This window comes from Dromiciops gliroides, chromosome 6 (assembly GCF_019393635.1).
Source record: "Dromiciops gliroides isolate mDroGli1 chromosome 6, mDroGli1.pri, whole genome shotgun sequence".
Taxonomy (NCBI): Eukaryota; Metazoa; Chordata; class Mammalia; order Microbiotheria; family Microbiotheriidae; genus Dromiciops; species Dromiciops gliroides.
The window spans coordinates 87,490,219-87,514,358 of record NC_057866.1 but is presented as its reverse complement, the minus strand read 5'-3'; the positions used below and the strand labels follow the sequence as shown (position 1 = coordinate 87,514,358).

The window sequence follows — 24,140 nt, the reverse complement described above, 5'->3', positions numbered from 1 at the left end:
AAGGGAAGGAGAGAAGCATGAGAGTGTTGGATCTTTTAAGCTAAGGAGGAGAAAGTATCCAGGAGGATATTGCTAAGTTGTTTTAGAGATCAAGTAGGATAAAGATGGAAATAGGCATCTTTTAGGGGGTCAGTTTCCTTAAAGTAGTAAGATTGGAAGTTGAATTGTGAGTGGTTGTGGATGGTGAGGCATCCATCAGTGTAGTGCAATTTGTGAATTAGCATATCAAAACTTAGCTGATGGTTCATAAATTAATTCATATTGGTGAGCAGTTTATCCACATCTTATAGATGCAGCATGTTATAGTAAAAAGGATGCTGAGCTTGGAGTCAAGAAAACCTGGGTTTTAATCCTGATCTGATTCTAATTATGTGACCCTGCATAAGTTACTTAGCCTCTTTGTGTCTCAGTTTCTATATCTGTCAAATGTTATACTATTTGATATTTACCTCACGGGGTTGTTGTGATAAGCAGATGGGATAATACATGGAAAATGCTTTGCACATATTTAGAGCATTATGTAAATATGAGCTATTATTATTATTTTTATTAATATTATTTTACCTTGGACTTCAAACAAACATAAAAAATGGTCTTCTCCATTCCTATTCCTCTCAAACCCATGATCAGAAGGTTAAAGGGACAACCCTTTGATTTTACTTTGAAGTAAAATCAACTCTTGTTTAACACCACAACTGCAGGTTCAGTGAAGAAAGAAGAATTGATTACAACCTTTTTTTTCCAATCTAGCAAAACCAATAGCACACATTCAAGGGATCATAGAATTCATGTTGGAAGGGACCCTGTCACTTATCCATCGAAACAAATACCCTCATTTTCCAGATGAAGAAACTGATGCCCATAGAGGCTAAGTAGTTTGTCCAAGACTACACAGGTAGTAAATGGGGGGGGTGGCTTTGATTTTAACTTGATAATTCAAGTCCTTTGACTCCAAATTCAGTGATGCTACCTGTGTCATCCTGCTATAACTTGACACATCAGCAATATGTATCTGGTTTCTGTGATGCAACACTGTCCAACCCAGTAAAATCCAAGCCAAGGCATTCATTTTAACCTGATTAGTTTATTTATTTATTTTTATTTTATTTTATTTTATTTTGTGGGGCAATGAGGATTAAGTGATTTGCCCAGGGTCACACAGCTAGTGAGTGTCAAGTGTTTGAGGTCAAATTTGAACTCAGGTCCTCCTGAATCCAGGGCCAGTGCTTTATCTGCTGTGCCACCTAGCTGCCCCCTGATTAGTTTATAAAGTGAGTAAGAGCAAGCGTCCTTCTTGGAGACCATGATGAGTTCCAGGAACATATTAAACTTAGCACGCAGAATGATAAAATTGTTGATATAAAACCATAAATGTACATTTAATCATAAAATAATAAAAGTATATGAATATTAAGGCTGGAAGAAGCCTCATGACTGAACGGAGTTCATATGAATTAGTTACCCAGTACTCTAAAACTAGACCTGTAGGAGACACAATAGGTTCCAACCCCAGCTCTGATACTAACTGAGTGATTTTGGGAAGCTCACTTAAACCCTATGGTTCCCCCAGTTGCAGAGTTATTGAGTGAATGAATTTGAATTTCATTATTAAGCACATATTATGTGCCAATCACTTTGCTAAATTCTGGAAATGCAGATACAGGCAAGCCAGACAGAAGAACTTGCATTTGAATGGAGAAAGATAACACTTGAAGGGGTGCAAGAAAGGGAGAGGGGAAGAGACACACATTCAATGACATGATTTATAAATGGTGAGACAGTAGTGTGCATGCCTGGTTCTAGGCAAGGTAAGGTGAATGAAATTTCATTTGTCAGGTTCCCAGAGCAGAGTCTGAGTTCTAGTAGTATAAGAGGCCTCAAGTATAGGTGGGTGGTTCATCAAGCACCAGGAAATAAGAGATAAGGACTAGACTTGTGATTTCATTGCTATAGGGGACTCCCAGATGGGGAATTGGGGAATGTCCTTCTACTAATGCAGTTCCACAACTGTTTCTTCACCTTGGTTTTAGAGCTGCCCAGACCCCTGAGAAATTAAGTGACTTACCCATTGTCACACTGTCAATATGTGTCAGAGACAAGACCTGAATTCAGATCTTTCTCGCTGAAAGACCATCTCTATGCCCTATATGAAAACCTTAAAGGACTATGAAATGTGTAATGTTATTATTGTACAAGGTTAAAATAAATGAAATTTATAGAGACCGTTAAATTTTACAAAATATTTTACCTATATTATCTCATTTGGCCTTATAACAACCTGGTGAGGCATGGACTATTATTGCTACTATTTCACAAATGAGAAGACTGAGAAACATAGAAATTAAATTCAAGTGAAATTAAGACTAGGGCCTTCAAAGTGTCTACCCAGTTCTTTTAACAATATAACACTGCTTCAGAAAATAAGCCAGAAGGTTGAAGCCAGCCATTGTTTTATCTCTACATTTCCAGCATCTAGAACATAGAAGGTGATTAATAAATGATTTTTGATTGATTGAACCAGTGTCATCCAGAAGAATAATGACCTACTCAGGGTTGCTTAGCTGATCTTCCTTGCTTTATTATATCTGAGCAGCAGATAAATGTTGACAGATAAAAGAAGGCAAACAAAAAGATTAATGGGCATCAGTTTCTTGAATGAACTTGGAGAGATTAAGGAAACCCTTAGGAGATTAAAAACCATTCTTTGTCTTAAATGGCAAAAACAAAACAAAACAAAACACACAAAAAAAACCCAAAAAACTTTCTTAAGAAGATAAAATTCAAACTTCTTGATGGGATTTTTTTTTAACTTTTTTTTTTTTTAAGTGAGGCAATTGGGGTTAAGTGACTTGCCCAGGGTCACACAGCCAGTAAGTGTTAAGTGTCCGAGGCCGGATTTGAACTCAGGTACTCCTGACTCCAGGGCCGGTGCTCTATCCACTGCGGCACCTAGCTGCCCCGGGATTTTTTAAAGAATGAACAAGATGATTCGTTGGGTAGAATCAATGTAGTAGAGAAAGAAATTGAAATCAGAGAAAGACATAAATTTAGTTTAAAAGAAAAAGTATATCTGAGAATTCCTAAATGTATATGAATCTCTCAAGGGAAGGATTTTAGCTACTGAAATGTGGGGAAATATTCTAATTAAATGATTCCCTAACCTCTTTTTAACCTTAATTTTAATTTTTTTTCCAATTTAAATTGCTAGAACATTGATTCCAAAAAAAATTAAAGCAAGAGAATCCCTTTTAATTGTTAAGTGACCTTCTGTGTAATGATTGTTGGTTTCATGAAATACATCTTACTGATATGGATTGTCTCAGTGGTAGAAGGAACTCTGAGGTGAGAAAACTTTTACTGAAGTAGATCAGTACCTTATCTGCTACTTATATTCTTAGAAGGTTGCCTGAGGGTACTGATAAGTACCTAGTATATATGAAAGGTAGATCTTGAACCCAGGTCTTCATGGCTCTGAGACCTGTTATCTACTTACCATAACATCCTGCCTAAGGATAAAATGACAATGTTTGCTGCCTATATGGGTTAATAAGCATCTTGGGGGTAACTCCTAGGAATCCTGGCCCACAGATTGTAAACCACTGTGCTTCTATCAATAAATGACAGAGAGAAGATAAATGAATTGGGCATGCAATTAAAAAGAACAAATTAAAAATACCCAATTAAACAACAAATTAGATATCCTGGATATCAAAGAAGAGATTAATAAAAGTGAAAGTAAGAAAACCATTGAACTAATAAATAAAGCTAAGAACTGGTTTTATGAAAAAAAAAACAACACACAATAAAATACATAAACTTATGCTTAATTTGGTTAAAGAAAGAAGAAAACCAAGTTACCAGAATCAAAAATGAAAAAGGTGAATGTAATACCAGTGAGGATGGAATTAAAACAACTATTAGGAGCTATTTTGCCCAATTGTTTGTCAGTAAATCTAATAATCTAAACAAAATGGAGAAATATTTACAAAAATATAAATATGTCAGATTAATAGAAGAGGAAATAGAATACTTAAATAACCCTGTCTCAGAAAAAGAAATGGAAGAAGCCATCAATGAGCTCCCTAAGAAAAAGTCCCCAGAACCTGATGGATTTGGAAGTGAATTCTACCAAACATTTAAAGAACAATTCATTCCATAACAATATAAACTATTTGGAAGAATAGGCTGAGAAAGAGTCCTACTAAATTCCTTTTACTACATAATTATGGTGGTGATACCTAAGCCAGTAAGAACAAAAAACAGAACAAAAACTATAGACCAATTTTCTTATGCATATTTATGCAAAAATTTTAATTAAAATGCTAGATTACAGCAATATATCACAAAGATCATATGTTATGAGGTGAGATTTAAACCAGGAATGAAGGTTTGTTTATTATTAGAAAAAACTATCAGCATAATTAACCATATCAGTAACAAAACCAACAAAAATAGTACGATTATGTCAATAATTGCAGAAAAAGAGATTGAGAAAAATATAAAACTCATTGCTATTAAAAATATTGGAAAGCATAGGAATAAATTCAGCTTTCCTTAAAATGATAAGTAGTATCTAAATAACACCAGAGGCAGCTAGGTGGTGCAGTGGAAAGAGCATTGGGATTGGAATCAGGAAGACTTGCCTTCATAGGTTCAAATCTGGTCTCAGACACTAGCTATGAGACCCTGGAAAAGTCACTTAACCTTGTTTGGCTCAGTTCTTTATCTGCAAAACAAACTGTAGAAGGAAATTACAAACTACCCCAGTATCTTTGCCAAAAAAAAACCAAAAACAAAATAGGGTCATAAAAGTCAGACAAGATAGAGATGACTCAAAAACAACAAACTAAAACCATCACCATGCATTATTTGTAAAGTGAAATCAGGGTAAAGCAAGGATACTCATTAGCACCATTATTATTCAATATTTTACTAGAAATGCTAGCTATAGCAATAAGAGAAGGAAAGGAAATTGTAGGAACTAGAATTGAGAAGAATAGGCAATGAGGAAATAAAATTATCTCTCTTTGCAGAACACATAATGGTATACTTAGAGAATTCTAGAAAACCAACTAAAATACTAGTTAAAATAATTAACAACTTCAGCAAAGTTGCAGGATTATAAAATAAAACCACACAAACCATCAGGATTTCTACATATTACCAACAAAGTCTAGCAGGAAGAAGTAGAAAAAGAAATTCCATTTAAAATAACTGTAGATAATATAATATACTGGGGAATCTATCTGTGAAGACAAACCCAAGGAAATATATGAACACAATTAGCAAACACTTTTAACACAAATAAATACAGATCTAAACAATTGGAAAAATAATTGTTCATGGGTAGACTGAGCAAGTTTAATAAAAAATGACAATTCTACCTAAATTAATTTGCTTATTCAGTGCCATACCAATCAAATGACCAAAAATTACTTTATACGTCTAGGAAAAATAACAAAATTAATCCAGAAGAACAAAAAGTCAATGATAATCAAGGAAATCTATGGGGAAAACGTGAATGAAGGTGGCCTAGCAAGACCAGATCTCAAACCATATTACAAATTGTTAATAAAAAACAATCTGGTACTAGCTAAGAAATAGAATGGTGAAACAGTGGAATAGATTAGGTACACAATACACAGTATTAATTATCACAGTAATCTAGTGTTGGAAAAACCTAAAGACCCAGCTTTTGGGGCAGAAATAAAATCACTATTTAACAACAATTGTTGAGAAAATTGAAAAGCAGTTTGGCAGAAAGTAGGTATAGACCAACATCACACACTATATATCAAAATAAGGATGAAATGGGTACATTATTTAGACATAAAGGGTGTTATCATAAGCAAATCTTACCTGTCAGATCCATGAATAAGGGAAGAATGTATGACCAAACAAAAGATGGAGAAAATTACAGGATATCAAATGAATAATTTTGATTTCATTAAGTTAAAAAGGGTTTGTGCAAACAAAACCAGTGTGGCCAAGATTGGAAGGAAAGCAGGAAACTAGGGGAAAAATTACAAGTTTTTCAAATATATAGATGTAACTATTGGAAGGACACCACCTGCTGGAGACTTACTGTAGAATAGTTCCACTCATGAAGCTAAGGTCTTTGAGGGCAAGACCAGGAGTCTTTTCTTTGGCATCAGGAAGTGACGTCTGCTTGTGGGAGGAAGAAGCAAGAGACGGGGGCTCTGTCTGGGGCTCTTTCCTGGGGACACTGGTGGAGAAGGCAGCTAGAAATGCGCTCTCCCTTTAATAGATAGAAGAATCTAGGGCTTTCTTCTCTCTTTACCAAATGCTTATTCTCCTTAATAAATGCTTAAAAGTCTAACTCTTGCTAAAGCTTATAATTTATTGGCGACCACTCATTAGATATTTTAGACAGTTTAGCTAGAATTTTAGCCCTTAACATAGAGAATTAAGTCAAATTTATTTATTTTTTATTTTTTAAATATTTTATTTAGGATTTAATTTTTCCCAAATTACATGTAAAAATAAATTTTAACATTGAGATTTAAAACTTTGTGTTCCAAATTCTCTTTCTCCCTACCTCCCCACCCCACCTTAAGAACTCAAGCAATTCAATATAAGTTATACATGTGTAATCATGTAAAACATTTGCGCACTAGTCAGGTTGTGAAAGAAAACAGACAAAAAAAAACTTTAGAAAAAGGAATTAACAAAAAAATTATGTTTTAATCTGTATTCAGGTACTATCAGTTCTTTCTCTGTAGATTGATTACATTTTTCACAAAACTTTCAGAGTTGTCTTGGATCATTGTATTGCTGAAAATAACTGTCATTCACAGCAGATCATCTTACAATATTGCTGTTATTTTTGCATCAGCTCGTGTAAGTCTTTCCAGGTTTTTCTGATAGCATCCTGGAACTGAATCAAATTTATAAGAAGATGAATCATGCCTCAATCAATAAGTAGTCAAAGGGCATGAATAGGCAGTTTTCATATGAAGAAATCCAAGCTACCTATAATCATATGAAAGAATACTCAATCTCTATTGATTAGAGAAATACAAATTAAAACAATGCTGAGGTACTACATCACATTTATCAGATTGGCTAATATGACAGAAAACTAAAATGACAAATTCTGGAGAGGATATGGGAAAATGTGACACTAATGCATTGTTGGTAGAATTGTGAACTGATCCAACAATTCTTAAGAACAATCTGAAACTATACGCAAGGCACCATAAAACTGTGCATACCCTTTGACTCAGCAATACTAATAATAAATCTATATCTTAAAGGCATCAAACAGAAAGACAAAAAAAACCCCGATATTACAAAAAATATTTATACCAGTTCTTTTTGTGGTGTCAAAGAAATGGAAATTGAAGGGATATTCATCAATTGGGGAATGGCGGAACAAGTTGTTGTTTATGATTATAATGGAATACTATTGTGCTATAAGGAATGACAAGCAGGAGGGTTTCAGAAAAAAGGAAGACATGTTAACTGATACAAAGTGAAGTAAGCAGAACCAGGAGAATATTTTATGCAGTAATAGTGATATTGTATGATGATCAACTGTGTGACTAAATAATTCTGATCAATACAATGATCCAAGGCAATTCTAAAGGACTTACAAGGAAAAATATTAACCACCTCCAGAAAAACAAAAACCAAAAAGCCCCAAAAAACTGATGGAGCCTGATTTCAGTTTATTCTTTTACTTTCTCTATTTTTCTTCCTTTTTTGCAACATGGCTAATATGGAAATATGCTCTGCATGATTTCACATGTATAATTGCTATCACACTTTCTGCCTTCGCAATGGGTATAAGAGGCATAGAAGAGGTGAGAAAATTTGTAACTCAATTAAAATATATATATATATATATATATTTTTAATTGATTTCCAAATTCTCTCTCTATATATATATATATGTTAGAAATAAATCATGATTTAAAAAAAAACAATAAAAATTTTATTTTGGAAGTTAGTCCTTAGATTTTACCAGGCTACCATCCAGGACAGATAAAAATATTAAGTCCCTGAGAATAGAACAATTTTAGGGTTGCTTTTTGCTCTAACACTCTTTGTTTTATATTCTGAGATGCCTTCTGGTTCTAACATTTCATGTTCTGAGATTCCATCCAGCTTTGAAATTCTCTTTAGTAAGGTTCTTTCCAGACAGCTCTAACATTCCATATTTTGAGGCCCATTTTGCCTGCTTGAAATATCATTCATTCCTTAATGAGGCATCTGGTGGTACCACGAATAGAATGCAAGTCGTGAAATCAGGAAGACCTATGTTCAAATCTGACTTCAGATACTTAGTAGCTCTATGACTGATTGCCTCTGTTTCCTTAACTTTAAAATAGAGATAGTGACACACACACTTTACAGTATTATGAGGATCAAATGAGATAATATATGTAAAAGCACTTGGCCCAATGCTTAGCATATAGTAGGAACTATATGAATGCTTATTCCATTCCCTTATCCCCATCCCCCCTCCTAATTTCCCTTTTTCTTACGGACTACATCACCTCCATTTCCTCACCACTCCTTGACATGATGTGACGGTGCTCCTAAATTTAGAGCAGGGCCCGTCCAGGTATCCTTTTTACTTGGTTCACATTTTCAAGATGACAATCTGACAAAGCGGTTATTTTATTTTGCTTCATTATTGCAGGGTGTGGAAAGGAAGAAGCATTAAGGAAAAGCTTGAGAACTTTGAACCCTATCTTGAAAGTAATTTTGCCTTTCTGTGTGTGTGTTGTCTCCCCAGAGGCTCCTGATCCAGTAGGCTCTTTGTGCATCATTAAAACAGTTGGCCAGAGGTGTTTGATGATTGGCTGGGAAAGACCACTGGTGGATGAGTTGGGCCGTAGCAATGGAACTTTTGTTGCAGGATATCAGGTATGTGGAGTCCAACGCTGGCCATTGCGTACTTGTTACTTAAAATTTAGACTGGCTTCTTAACAGTAGCATATTTTTGGTAGTATTGCTAATGAGCTATAGGAGACAGTGCTAGATCTGAACTTAGAAGACCTGGGTTCAAATCTTATCTCTGCTACTTGTTAACTGAATTCCACCCCTTCTTAAGTCTTCCTTGATTTCACTAGGCAGTCACTACTTGTCTTCCCTCAGGTTCTGCATATAGCAGTTTGTACCTCCCTCTTGTGTGAATGTATTCTTCATATAATTATTGGGGTAAAGTACTTGTAAAGTAAAAAATTCTATGTAAAAGTCAGCTAGCAGCTTATGTTGTTTTTCTGTAGGCTGTAGGCTTGATGAAGAGTAGAGCCCTCTCTTACACAAAATTTCTATTTCCAGTGCCTAAAGTAGTGACATAGAGTAAATGCTGAATAAATATGTGTCAAATTGAATTTATATGGAGATTCGGTTTAGTAGTGTGGAAAGTATGCTGGACTTGGAGTCAGGGCATCTACCTGTATTTGAATCCTGCCTCTGATACTCCCTGATTGACCTCAAGTAAGTCACTTAAGCTCTGTAGACCCCAGTTTTTCATAAAATGAGGAGAGTTAGGAAGAAGGGAAGGAAAGAAGGAAGGAAAGAGGGTCAGCAAGGGAAATGGGAGGGGAAGGAAGGAAGGAAGGAAGGAGGGAAGGAAGGAAGGAAGGAAGGAAGGAAGGAAGGAAGGAAGGAAGGAAGGAAGGAAGGAAGGAAGGAAGGAAGGAAGGAAGGAAGGAAGGAAAACTAGGAAGGAGAATTGGGTATGAAGGAAGAGAAAGGACAGGAAAGGAAAAGAGAGGAAGGTGTTATGAAGGAAAAATATTTAGGAAAGAAAGCAGGAAGGAAAGAAAGGAAAAAGGGTTAGAAGGGAAAGAAAGGAAGCAAAGAAGGAAGAACAGAGGGAGGAAAAAGAGAGAGCAATATAATCTTTCAAAGATTGAAAAGTAGAAACTTTCTCACTTCCCCTACAATGTAACTGCATTCAAGATATCAAGATGTTGACTCTTTTCCCCCACTTCTTGCTACTGAAAACCAATCAAAGTTCAGTTTGGTCTAAATGAAAGTGACAGTGTTTCTTTAAGATTCTTTTCACAAAGAACAGCTGATGATAAAGAAGGCCTTAAGAGATACTAAAATTTACAGAGATAGTTCATCTTTCATTTTGCAGAAGGAAATTTGGAGTTATCCAAAAATAAAATGGGAATCACAATGAAAAGGTGGTAAATTCCCAATCACTGAAGACCTTCAAGCAAATATTGAATGCTTGCCTAGTTCTGTTGTAAATCGATTTCTTGTTCAATGCGGCCATCATTTATTAAGTACATACAATATGCTGTACTGAACACTGGGGATACAGTGACAAAAATGTGTAGGTTCAACTAGAAAGCCTCTGAGGTCTCTTCCTACTCTGAGATCCCATGATTCTGTGATTGATTTCCTGATCCCTCCAGATGCCTCTTAGTGTCAGTAATGTGAATGATGCCTGTGGTGTGGATCTCAGCCAGCAAGAAAATCTCTCCTGCATCCCCTAATCAGCTAGTCTGTTCCCCTGAGTAAACTATTGCATACTGGCTCCTACTCTTTCTGTGTTGGCTGTTTGAAAATTAATCAATTCTCCTGGGTAGGCTTGAACACTCCCTTAGATGGCCACCATATCTAGGAATTCATTGGGGTTGCTCAGATAGGAGAAATTTTCACAAATAATTAGAGCCAAACCCAAAGCAATTTAATGATTTCAGCACACAACGAAAAGACTTCAAAGTGTTTAACAGACAATAACATATTAACAACAATCATCATTAAATTACTCTATTGAACTAAAAAAAAAAAGAATGGTAAGGGGAAAAAATGTTTAATTTAAGCACATCCAGTTCCTATTTCAATTCAATAACATATATTAAACACCTAATATATGTAAGGGATGAAAATTCTAGCTATACTCTCTAAAATCTAATGAGTGTTCGCCAATAAATTATAAGCTTTAGCAAGAGTATTTAAGTGTTTAAGTATTTATTAAAGAGCATTAGGATCAGAGAGAAAGGTAAAAATCTAACTATTTCTAAGAGACCCTATCATCTGACCCACCATGGTGAGGTCAGAAACCAAAGAGACAGAACCCCTCTGCCAGCATCTGCTTCCTACTTCGTGTCCTCCTCCCAGAAATGAGAGGCTCCTCAAGTTGATTGGCTGGTAGCCTTGATAGACAGTACCCACGAGCAAATGTCACTTCCTGACCCTAAGAACTCTGACCACATGGCTTGCCCTCAGAGGCCTTCTCCTCAAGGCGGAGCTTTTCTACAGTAAGTCTCCAGCAGGTGGCATCATTCCAATTGTTACATATATGCAAGCCTCTGTGATTGGCTCTGTGGCTGATACTGAGCTGTCCTTAAACAGCTTTTTAGTCTAGCAAAAGGGATAAGACAGATATACAGTTACAGTATCAAATTTTTAATGTAAAGAAAACCTAGAGTGAGTACAAAGCATTACAAGAAATCAGCTCAAGGAACTGAACAAACAGCAGTAGATTTAGGAGTCCAAATCCTAGATCTGCTTCTTACTTTCTGTGTGATCTGACGTCAGTCTTTTCTTTTTTCTGAGTCTCTTCATCTATCAATCAATCAGGAAACAAATATTTATTAACAAGGGGTATTGAAATTGTTGATCTTTAAGATATCTCCTGGGCAGTGAGGTAGCATAGTGAATAGAGAGCCAGGCCTGGAGTCAGGAAGACCTGAGTTCAAATCTGGCCTCAGACACTTATCAGCTGTGTGACCCTGGGCAAGTCACTTAAGCCTGTTTGCCTGATTTTCCTCATCTATAAAATAAGCTGGAGAAGAAAATGGCAAAGCACTTCAATATCTCTCACAAAAATCCCAAATGGAATCACTAAGAGTCGGGCACAACTGAACCAACTCAAAAATAACAGGACAGCTTCTGGCTTTATTTTTTTTTTTCTGTTTCCATGGTTCTGTCAAAAGGTGTGGTTACTTCCTGGATCAAAATTTTTGAAGGAAGTCATGTTGAAGCAGAATCTTAAAAGAAGGGTAGGGCAGCTAGGTTGCACAATGGATAGAGCATCAGCCCTGGATTCAGGAGGACCTGAGGTTAAATCCAGCCTCAGATACTTAACACTTACTAGCTGTGTGACCCTGGGCAAGTCACTTAATCCCAATTACCTCACCAAAAAAAGAAAAAAGAAAGAAAAAAGAAGGGTAGAATTTCATCAGAAAGGAGACTGGGTGAAAGGTAGGAAGAGAGACCATTCTAGATATAGGAAATGGTATGTGGAGGGAGAATGAGTCTAGAACTATGATGAATTCTAGAAATAGTAACTGGCCTATTCTATCAAGAGGACATTTAAGTTATGGTCTTCTTATGTTAATATCCACAGGTACAGCCTGAAAATGCAAATAAGGCCTCAACCTGTTAGCTGTTTCCCCATTCTCTCTATGAACTAGAATTTAGTTCTCCCTGTTCCGGTGTAGTCACAGAGTAGGGGAGGCCAATGTCACCTTAAGGGTCACCTGGGGCTATTTGAAACTTCTTAGAATTAGAGATGTGAGAGGCCTCAAAGGGCACTCACTCTTGCCTGAACAAGAATTACCCATACTGCATCCTCAGGCCATGACTATCTAACTTCTATTTAAATTCCCCCAGTGATGGAGAATTCAGAGAATCATGAAACAGTTCATTTCACTATTGGCTAGCTCTAACTCTTGGAAAGTTTTTCCTTATGGAGAGGTGTAATGTTTCTCTCTACAATGCTTACTCACTGGTCAGGTTATGTCCTCTGGAGCCAAATAATGTGAGCAAAATCCCCTTTCAACATGATATTTGGAGGTAGAAGAACCGTTCACATACCTGGAGAGAGAAACCGTGCCCCAATCTATGTCTTCTGTTTCCCTGGATAAATATCCCTGGTACATTAAACTGATCCATACATGACAGGAGCTGTTCTTCAAACTTGTTCTACCCCTAACCCTCATTCTTGCAACCCTTCTTTGGACTTGTTACAGGGTGTCAATGCCTGAAATACAGTGTATTAAGTAGTAGAAAATACTTCAGATGTGGTCTGGCCATGGAAAGGATGGGGACCATTACCTTTCTTGACATGGTTGTCAGTCAATAAACATTTAGTGGCAGGCATTGTGCTAAGCACTAGGCATACAAAAAAAAAAAAAAGCAAAACCCAGTCCCTGCTCATCATAATAATATATTTAAAGTAATTTGTAAATTTTAAAGTATAATATACATTTAAAGTATCATTTAGTAATAATAATTGTTCTTAATGCAGATTAATATTTCAATATCTTTTTTAAACTGCCATTTCACATTGACTGTTATTGAACTTGCAGTCTACTTATTCCATTAGATTTTTTTTTTCAGGCTACTGAGGGTTAAGTGACTTGCCCAGGGTCAAATAGCTAGTAAGTGTCAAGTGTCTGAGGCCAGATTTGAACCCAGGTCCTCCTGAATCCAGGGCCAGTGCTTTATTCACTATACCACCTAGATGCCTCTTCTTCTTTTCTTCTTCTTCTTCTTCTTCTTCTTCTTCTTCTTCTTCTTCTTCTTCTTCTCCTTCTTCTTCTTCTCCTTCTCCTTCTTCTTCACTGTTTTCTAGCCACTTTTCCCCTATGTTGGCCTCTGGATAAAGTGAAAGAGGAAATATAGAAAAAGAAATTAGCATTTTCATGAATTACAAATCATCAGAAAAGTAAACAACAAACCAGTAAATACTAGATAAGATTTGTCATTATTTCTGTAATGTAATAGTTTCTTCAGAGTAACAATGATGTTCCTATATTTGTATTCTCACAACATAGTTCCCAATTTGTTGCTTTTTTTTAAGAAGCAGAGATATCACTAATAAAGTCAAAGGGAAGTACAGCTGAATCAGATTAACATTTCCCCAGAGGAAGTTCATAGAGGAGATGACACAATTTTAAGGGGATAGGAAGATCAATGCTGAAGATATCTGAGAGAGTTAAGGATACCAAACAGAAAACAAATAGATATTATTGCAACCAAAAAAAATCAATCAAGAAAATATGAGGAACTACCCACCCAGCCTTTTGCTTTCCTATCACTAGAAATTCTTTATAGGATTTAGCCATTTATTACTTTGAGGGATTGTTGACGAAAAATGAGAATGAAACAAAATCTTTTACAAATTATTTCATGGCAAATATATCTTCATACCCACAATAGAGTGAAAGGTTTAGGAAATGCATTGTATTTATTGTTTGACATCTCAAAATAAGTATTTGATTCTTTGGAGCAAGAGCCTACCTTAAAAGGTCTCCTCCAACAATATGTCTTCAGTGCATATGTTAAAACCATATCACATTTCTTGGAAGGTGTAAGAACAAAGATAATTTTGATCATTGACCCTCTATTGGTGGCCAAAGCTTCTTGACACTGTCATGGTGGATGATCATTGCAGAATCAAATTCAAGAAGGTATTCCCTGAATTTGGTGAGGTTCTCCAGGTGTTTCTGTTTGCGGATAAGTTTTCTGATTACATTAAACCATGGAAGGTGGCAGAGCTTCTGAAATAAGATGCATAATTATTCAAGGGAGTTTGTCCTAACTATTCACCCACACAAGGAAAACCAAATGGATAAAGAATGTCTAGTGTTAGGGGCAGCTAGGTGGTGCAGTGGATAAAGCACCAGCCCTGGATTCAGGAGTACCTGAGTTCAAATCCGGCCTCAGACACTTGACACTTACTAGCTGTGTGACCCTGGGCAAGTCACTTTACCCTCATTGCCCCGCAAAAAACAACAACAACAACAACAACAACAACAACAACAAAAATAATGTCTAGTGTTTAGACTCCAGCATACATTTGATTGAAAAGCCCACGTAACTCATCTGTTAGATATTGCCAATAGATGATGTACAGGGACTAGAACTGCATATCAGGAAGAGAAAGTGTTGAATACATTTGGGAAATTACCCTTCCTTTAATACATCAAGGCAGGACCATTTCCTCCTTGGGCAGCAGCTAGGTGGATCAGTGAATAGAGTGCCAGTTTTGGAGTTGGGAAGACCTCAATCTAGGCTCAGAAACATATTAGCTATGTGACCCAAGGCAAATCATTTCACCTCTGTTTGCCTCAAGTTCCTCATTATAAAATATGGATAATAAGAACACCTGCCTTCTACATTTGTTGTGAGGATCAAATGAGATCATACCTGTAAAGTGCTTAGCACAGTGCCTGGCACATAGTAAATGCTAGCTATTCTTATGATCATATTCACCATCATATTATCAGACTTTACATAGCAATTGGAATAATTTCAAACTTCTCCCTGAAACAAGAGCCACAGCAACAACAATGAGAGTAACAGTGATAAACAACCAGCATTTTTCTTGTTTTATCGTGTGGATATTGAACTTGGCATTTTGAAAGAAAGCACGTATTTTCCAAATAAAGAGACACTGTGGGCACAAATTGGCTACAGCTTATTAGCATTAGAGAACTGTGCCTCAGAAGTCATCTAAAAGATACATACACGCACACACACACACACATATATTGTGTGTATGTATATATGAGTAGAAAAGGAGGTGAACCTATCAGCAGGAGTGAGGGACAACTGCTTTAGAGCTTCTGTATTCTGTCGATAAAGATGTAAAATCAAGAGACCTGTAGGAAAGCCCCAAGCATATTGAATGAGACCCCAGTGTCAGGTTTTTGGGAGGACCTGGACAAGCATTATACATGATAAGCAGGTGTGGACAGGTTGTGATCAGCAGCACTGGAAGGAGTGACCATCTCAGTGAGTTTGCAGATCTATCAAAGTATGAGTTGTAGCAGCAGCAGCAGAAGAAATAATTAAAATATTAATGAAAGTTGCACAAAGCCTAAACTGTAATAATAACATGGAAATATTTGAATTTCTAAAAATAATCAAAAATAGGGGAAAACATTTTCCTAGAAATGACTTTCTTCTCTTCCACCAAAGAATTGTTCAACATTGATTAATACCATGCTAATATAACCGATTATGTCTTGCAATTATGTAAGGCAAGACATGGAACACAGTAGTCTCTGAAAAAGAGAAAATGAGTATCAACTGGAGGGAAATGAAAAGACACCTGGAGTTTTAGAGCTGTTGACAAAAAGATTACAAGAGGACATGGACAAGTTACACAGATGAACAGGAATGTATAGTTTGGTCTGTGTTATTTAGAGAATACCCACATTGATGATAGATCCATATGAGTATTTAGGTTCATTTTATTTCTGTGTTTTAAGGTATCAGATATTCATGGGCAGCACTGGAGCATACAGAGAAGGTACATGGTTACCTTGAAGTAGTAGGTAGAGTACAAAGAGTGTTTGACCTAGAATTAGAAAATCCCTGGCTTTCTCATCCAGCTCTTCAACTTATTAGGTTACACTAGTCATTTAGACTACCAATAAAATGGGGTAATATTTTCATTGCCTACCTCATACGGTTGTTCTAAGGAAAATACTTAGGAAACTGTGAAAAGGTAGTTAATCTATTGTTGTTATTATGGGTCTGCTATTGAATAAATAATATTTTCAAATCCTAGTAGTATAAGTGGAGAAGTAGTTGAATACAATGGAAAGAGGTTTCAAAAAGAATCAAGAAATCTGAGTTCTAGTAGTCCTTTTTAAATTGCTGGGAACCCATTTAATTCCCACAGTTTTTTGCTACCACAAAGGCTACTATTTGATATAATATAGGATTTTTCTCTCTCTGATTGATCTAGGCCATAGATTGATATTGCTGGTCAAAGGGTGTAAATAACCTAATGTTTTTTCTCCCAATTCCAAAATGTTTCCCAGAAAAGGTTAAACCAATTTGTAGCACCACCAAAAGTACATTGGTGTACTTACCTTCCTATTTCCTACATTGACTGTTTCAATATGTTATTATTGTTGCCACCTTTATGAGTGTAAGTTGAATCCTCAGAGATGTTTTTCATTTTTTCTATTAGTGATTTGGAGAATTTTTATATGGTTATTGATCAATTACATCATTCCTTCTGAAAACTGTTTAATCCTATACTTTGACTCTTTATCTAGTGTGGAGAGGAAGTAGGGAAACATTTTATAATTATGTCAATCTTAGTCAAGAACAGGCATGCATATTTTTTTATCTTCTAATTAAATGTTCATGAAACAGTATTGGTGGTTTTAAAATCTGTATCCCCATTACCTTTTAATGTACTTGTATTTTCAATTGTGATGATTTTAACTTCATTTTGGTACATTTCTAATTAAGTGGAGAATTTTGACTCTTCATATTTCATCTTATGCCATAGATCTATATTGATGGAGAGTTTCATAAGTACCTTGTGAGTTCAGCTTGTACTAAGGTAAGTAGGCTTGTAATGTGAAACTTCTATATTCATAAGCCAACCTTCACGTTCTGCATTATATAGTATTTCTAAAGATAGCAATAGTGAGGAAGTGACATTGTAAACCTTAAAATCATTTTATAAATGTGACACATTATTTGTGAAGCACCATATGACTTACTACACCTCTGTGAGACAGGTGGATCAGGTTTTATCTCCAATTTACAAATGAGGCAACTGAGCTCAAAGATGTTAAATGACTTACCCAGAAAAGTATATCAGTAGCAAGGGGAGCATTGGAACTCAGGTCTTCTGTGTCCTTTTCACTACAAAGAATGTTGATCTCCTAATTAGGCCTCATGATTCTGCTTCCCTTTTTAAAGAAGAGAACTTAAAACTACTGTGGTCTACTGATTGTTCTGCTCCTTTGTACAAAAGCAATTGAGATAGATACTTTAACTAGCTGTGTGACCTATCTGTCTGATCATCTAGAATTGTAAAATATTAGGTTTATTCAGTCTAATCCCCTCATTTTACAGCTGAGGAAATTTAGGTCAGGAGAGGGGAGGAAATTTAGATCTGGAGAGGGGAGGAAATGTGTCTAAAGTCAGCTGGGTAATGAATGCCCGAGGTAGGATTGGAATCTAGTAACTCTTTCTCAATATCCAGTGATCTTTCTACTGCATCAGTCTTCTGCATTCTAACTATATGAGCAAGGAATCCTATGATGATGGCATGATAGATTTTAAGCCATAAGGGACTTTAGAGCCCATCTCATATATTCTATAGATGAGTAGACCAATAAAAACACCATGGTGATATGTAGATTGTGGAACTTGGAGACTCCACAACTTCAGACAAGTTGACTAAACATGACAATTCAAATCTTGTATCTTCTCTTTGTTAACCTGTGTGACCTTGGCCAAGTCATACATGTAGCATTGTGTAAAATGAGGGAGTTTGACTAGATGACCTTTAAAGTTCCTGATGAAGTGACTAACACAAGGTTACAGTAGTAATAAGTAGCAAAACATTTGAAAGAGTAAAATTAAGGCAGCATGTTCTCTTTGTTCCAAATAGTTTAGGGGTCAAATATAATACCTGTATTTTCTAAGTGTTCTATAGTAAAGGTACCATGAATGTGTCTTATACTTTAAGTGTCTTTTTTTGTGGGGCAATGAGGGTTAAGTGACTTGCCCAGGGTCACACAGCTAGTAAGTGTGAAGTATCTGAGGTCAGATTTGAATTCAGGTCCTCCTGAATCCAGGGCAGGTGCTTTATCCATTGTGACACCTAGCTGCACCCTCTTCTACTTTAATTAATAGAATATGGAATACTATTGTGCTATAAGAAATGGCAAGCAGGATGCTTTCAGAAAAACCTGGAAAGATTTACATGAGCTGATCCAAGTGAAGTGAGCAGACCCAAGAGAACACGGTAAACAGTATCAGCATGATAATCAACTTAAATGACTTATCTATTCTTGGAAATACAATGATCTAAGACAATTCTGAAGGACTCGTGATGGAAAATGCTATCCACCTCCAGAGAAAGAACCAATGATTGTGAATGCAAAACAAAGCAAATGTTTTTCTTGTTGTTTTTTTTTGGGGGGTGGTCTATGTTTTCTTTCACAGAATGATTAATATGGAAATATGTTTTGCATGACTGCATATGTATAACCTTTATCAAATTGCTTTTCTCAATAAGGAAGGGAGAAAAGGAAGGGAGGGAGAAAATTTGAAACAAAAACTAAAAAAAAAAAAGAATGTTAAATATTTTATATGTGATTGGAAAAAATAAAATATTTTAAAAATAAATTAATATAATATGTATGCAAAATCTCTTCTTTTTAGACCCTGCTGGAGAACCTCGACCTCTCAGTTCCCTTTAGCATCAGTGTACAGACTGTGGGGACTGGTGGTTTAGTTTCAGAGAAGGTGCACATTGAATTTAATCACCACGCAAACAAAGGCACTTCATCATCTGGATGCAGAATCTCCCCTGATGAGCAAGCCTGGGGTAGCAGCTCTCCTGAGGTAATGGTCATCATGTGATCCAAGCCACTGGATGGATGCATGTTTGGCACATGTGTTATGACAATAGGCTTTTGTTTGCTTTCTTCCCATGGTATCTTCATGAGACCTTTTATTTTCTGAAATGTAAAAGCAAATTCCCTGCAGAGGGACGGAGGCATCAAGGGAATTTCATAACTAAAGATTTCTGATTTTCTCTTCCCTTAATGAGGATATACTTTAATAATAAAATGTTTACAATCATGACCCTTAATTGTTCAGAATAATGTTTTCCCATTCTCAACTTACCATTAGCATTCAGATGGTTGAAGAGGTCAGAACTAGACCTTGTAATGTATTGAGAACAGCGCCCATTTATATATCACTTCAGAGTTACAAAGCCCTTTCATATCCTTCATCTATTTGTCTCTCATGACAACCTTGAAGGGTCAGCAGGGCAAGTGTTGTTATCCTGGCTTAACAGATGAGGAGACGGGAAGCGATTTAATGGCTCACCCAAGATTTCATGGCTTGTAGATAACTGAAAGGACACTCAAGCCCAGATTTTCTAACTCTTTCTCCAGTAAATATTCTGCTAAATGTCCAAAGAAAGGAATGTCAGTTTGGTTTTATTATCAAATATAAAGAAGAAAAGGGAAAAATTCAATCATGTATCCAAATATTTGGTTTCAATGTGGAACAGGAGAAATTGGACTGATACTGGAGTCAGAGAGATTCGGTTAAATTCCTTCCCCTGCCCCTTTCTTCTATTCCCTGTGTGACCTCAAACCAACCATTCCATTTCCCCAGGCCTCAGTTTTCTCATCTGTAAAATGAAAGGGTTGGACTAAATGCTCTCCAAGGTTTCTTCCACAATAATCATAAATTCAGATTAATCATATCTATATATGTGGTGACAAAAATGTCTGATTCTTCTCCCCGTGACTTTCACTTGGGCTGATTTGCCACAGGCTTTTGACAAGATTCCATTATTATAATTATTGTCATAAATTAAAATAACTGGACATGAAATATTAGCATTAGAAAGGACCTTGAAAAATGCAATGTGGGATCTGAGAATCAGAAGGGACCTTAGCACGTAGCAGACAAGAAATGAAAATGACTGTTAGAACTGGAAGGGCAGGTATGGAACATGAAGTATTTGGCAAGATCTAATGGGAAATATCAAAATACTTCATCTAATAACAGTGTTAGTGCTAGAAAAGATCTGAGAATTTCAGAACTAGGAAGAGCCTTAGAGATGCAAAGGTCTAATCATTTCCTTAAAGCTGAAGGGGAAAGGCGCTAGAGTCAAGCAGAAAGAATATGGGATGAAAGTGTAGGAAGCTTGGTTTTTAGTTCCAGCTCAAACACTCACTAAATTTTTAAGCTCGAGTAAAGTATTTATCTCTGTGGGCTTTAGTGTCTGGACCTATAAAACCAAGGGCTTCTACTAAGTGGTCCCTAAGGTTACTCCAAGTTCTGACATGTCATAATTCTGGGGAACTCTTAAAGCATTTGAGCCTCACATCTTCTCTGTCAGGCAGGCAGTGAGTGTAGTTATTATTATACTAACTTTACAGATAAAGAAACAGGCACAGAGATGAAGTCACTTAAGGTCCTGGAGTTAACCGGTGGATATCAGGGCTTAGAATTTGAGTCTCGTGACTCCTAAGCCTGTGTTCCTTTTATTATATTTGGCTATATCTTATTAGAGATGGTTTGACTACCCAAAGGAAGGATTCTTGACCATTTTGGAATTGTGGTGAAGCCTTTGGGCTCTTTTTCAAAATTGTGATTATTACCTACATTCACAATTGAAGGAAAAGCTAAATTTCAGTTGGAGTTTTGTGAAAATAAAGATATATGGATAGATAGATAGATATAGATAAGTATACATATATATATGTTTAGAATTTTATTTTCCAAATTATATGTAAAAACAAATTTTGACATCAATTTTTTTAAACTTTGTGTTCCAACTTCTCTTCCTCCCTCCCTCCCCACCCCCCAACCCCAGAACTCAAGCATTTCAATGTAAGTTATATATAAGTAGTCTTGCAAAACATCTCCACATTAGCCAGGTTGTGAAAGAAAAGAGACCAACGTAAAACTTCAGATTAAGGAACTATATATAAAAAATTATGCTTCAATCTGTTTCCAGATACCATCAGTTCTTTCTCTGTAGATGGATTGTAATTATCCTAAGTTCTTCAGAGTTAAATTGGTTCATTGCATTGCTGAAAATAATCACATCCTGCACAGCAGTTCATCTTACACTATTGCTATTATTTTGTATACAGGACATTTCACTCTGCTTCAGATCATGTAGGTCTTTCCAGGTTTTTCTGATAGCATTCTGATCATCATAACTTTTATATAGTACCTTAAACTTGAAAAAGAATTTTCTTCACAATAGCCCAGCAAAGTAGGTACCATATGTTTTGCCATTATAATCAATCATCAGAACTGTTTCCTTCCATCCTATTCCTTCCCATGATATTTATTTTATTTGTTTTTTAGATGTTTATTTCCTTTTATTCAGTCTTCATTAGATTAGGGAAAAGGAAATATAAATCAAAACCACGGGAGACAAAAAGTTAATTATCCCAGTTTTTCAAAATGGAGCTACTGGACTATGCCTTTAAAACTTTGTGTTCTGGGGCAGCTAGATGGCGCAATGGATAGAGCATGGGCCCTGGAGTCAGGAGTACCTGAGTTCAAATCAGGCCTCAGACACTTAACACTTACCAGCTGTGTGACCCTGGGCAAGTCACTTAACCACAATTGCCTCACTTTAAAAAAAAAAAAGAAACACAAAAAACCCTTTGTTTTCCAACTTCTCCTCTTCTCTCCCCTCCCACACCCACCCTAAGAACTCAAACAATTCAACATAAATTATACATGAATATTCATGGATAACAATTCTACCTTATCTAGGTTTCAAGTGGAAACAGATAAAAACAAAACCTCATTTTAAGGAATTGTCAAAAAAAAATGTGTTTCAGTCTGTTTCTTCAGAGTTATATTGGATCATTGCCTTGCTGAAAATAACCACGAGCTTCTCAGTGATCATCTTACACTAATGCTATTATTTAGTATACAGTACATTTCTCTCTGCTTCAGGTTATGTGGGTCTTTCCAGGTTTTTCTAATAGCATCCTGTTCATCATAATTTTTATATAGTACCTTGAACTTGACAGAGAATTTTCTTAACAATAGCCCAGCAGAGTAGGTACCATATATTTTGACATTGTCGTCAATCAACATAACTATTTCCCTCCATCCCATTCCCTTCCTATGATATATATTCTATTGTCTACCTTATTTTGCCCTAATCTTCCTCATAAGTGTTTTGCTACTGACTGCCCCCTCCCCCACTCTACCTTCTGTTCATTCACCCTTCCCTCCTTATCCTCTTCCCTTCCTACTTTCCTGAAGGGTTAAATAGATTACTCCTCCCAATTGTGTGTGTGTGTGTTATTCCCTCCTTTAACCCACTCTGATGAAGTTATGGCCTTTGAGCTAATTCTGTTTTCTAAATTTTTCTTCCTCCCTCCCTCCTCAACTCTCCCTATGAAATCAATCAATTCAATATATGTCATACCTGTGGTGTTATGCCGAGCATCTACACCTTCCTGTAAAGCATTTCGCTTTTTACAACTCCCTTCCCCAACCTTCCCTTCCCTCCTTCCCCTCTTCTCCCCACTGCCCCCATCTCCTTCTCCTCCCACTTTTCCTCAGGGCAAAAATATATTACTATACCCACTTGAGTATGCATGTTATTGCCCCTTTGAGCCAATTCTGATGATAGTGAAGTTCAGTTACTCTCCCTCTTCCCCTCCCCTCCAGAGGCTTTTTCCTTGTTTCCTTCCTGTGAGCTACTTCTCCCCATTCCTCCTCTCCCCTCCCCCCTCCCCCAGTCTATTCCTCCTACTCCCTATCTTAAAGATGTCATCATGGGTTAGCTAGATGGCACAGTGGACAAAGCACCAGCCCTGGGTCCAGGAGGCCCAGAGCCCAAATCTGGCCCCTTACACCAGACAACCCACCTTGTTTGCTCCACAAAGAACAAGGATACACAAAAAATAAATACTTTACAAATACCATCCCTTCATATTCATTTCAGACCTGTGTCCTCTGTCTAGTCCTTGCTGAAAAAGTTCTTATGATTTGGAAGTATTATTTTCTCACGTATGTCTGTAAACAGTTTAATCTTTTAATGTCCCTCATGATTTCTTTTTCTTGTTTACCTTTTTATTATTCTCCAGGCTCTTGTATTTGAAAGTCAAATTTTCTATTCAGTTCAGGTCTTTTCATCACAAATGCATGCAAGTCCTCTTTTTCATTGAAGTTCCATTTTTTCTTCTGAAAGCTTATATACAGTTTTGCTGGGTACGTGATTTTTGGCTGTAGTACTAGTTCCTTTGCCCTCTGGAATATCATATTCCATGCCCTCCGGTCCTTTACTGTAGAAGCTGCTAGATCTTGCTTTATCCTTATTGGAGCTCCACAGTATTTGAATTCCTTTTTCCTAGCTGCTTGCAATATTTTCTCCTTGACCTGGGAGTTCTGGAATTTGGCTATAATATTCCTGGAGGTTTTCCTTTTGGGATCTCTTTCAGGAGGTGATTGGTGGATTCTTTCAATTTTTATTTTAGCTTCTGCTTCTAGAATATCAGGGCAATTTTCCCTCACAATCTCTTGGAGGATGGTCCCTAAGCTCTTGTTTTGGTCATGGTTTTCAGGTAGTCCAATGATTTTCAAATTATCTCTCCTAGATTTATTTTCTAGGTCAGCTGTTTTTCCAAGGAGATGTTTCACATTGCCCTCTA

General features: G+C 36.4%; 1 protein-coding gene across 1 annotated transcript in view; it reads left to right on the top strand.

Moving 5' to 3' along the window:
- Positions 1–24,140, top strand: part of C6H4orf50 (chromosome 6 C4orf50 homolog) — a 172,429-nt gene that overhangs the window by 98,475 nt on the left and 49,814 nt on the right. The window contains 3 exon segments of the mRNA XM_043969797.1: positions 8,765–8,895; positions 17,255–17,308; positions 19,147–19,329. Of these exon segments, the coding sequence (XP_043825732.1) occupies positions 8,765–8,895; positions 17,255–17,308; positions 19,147–19,329 (368 nt within the window).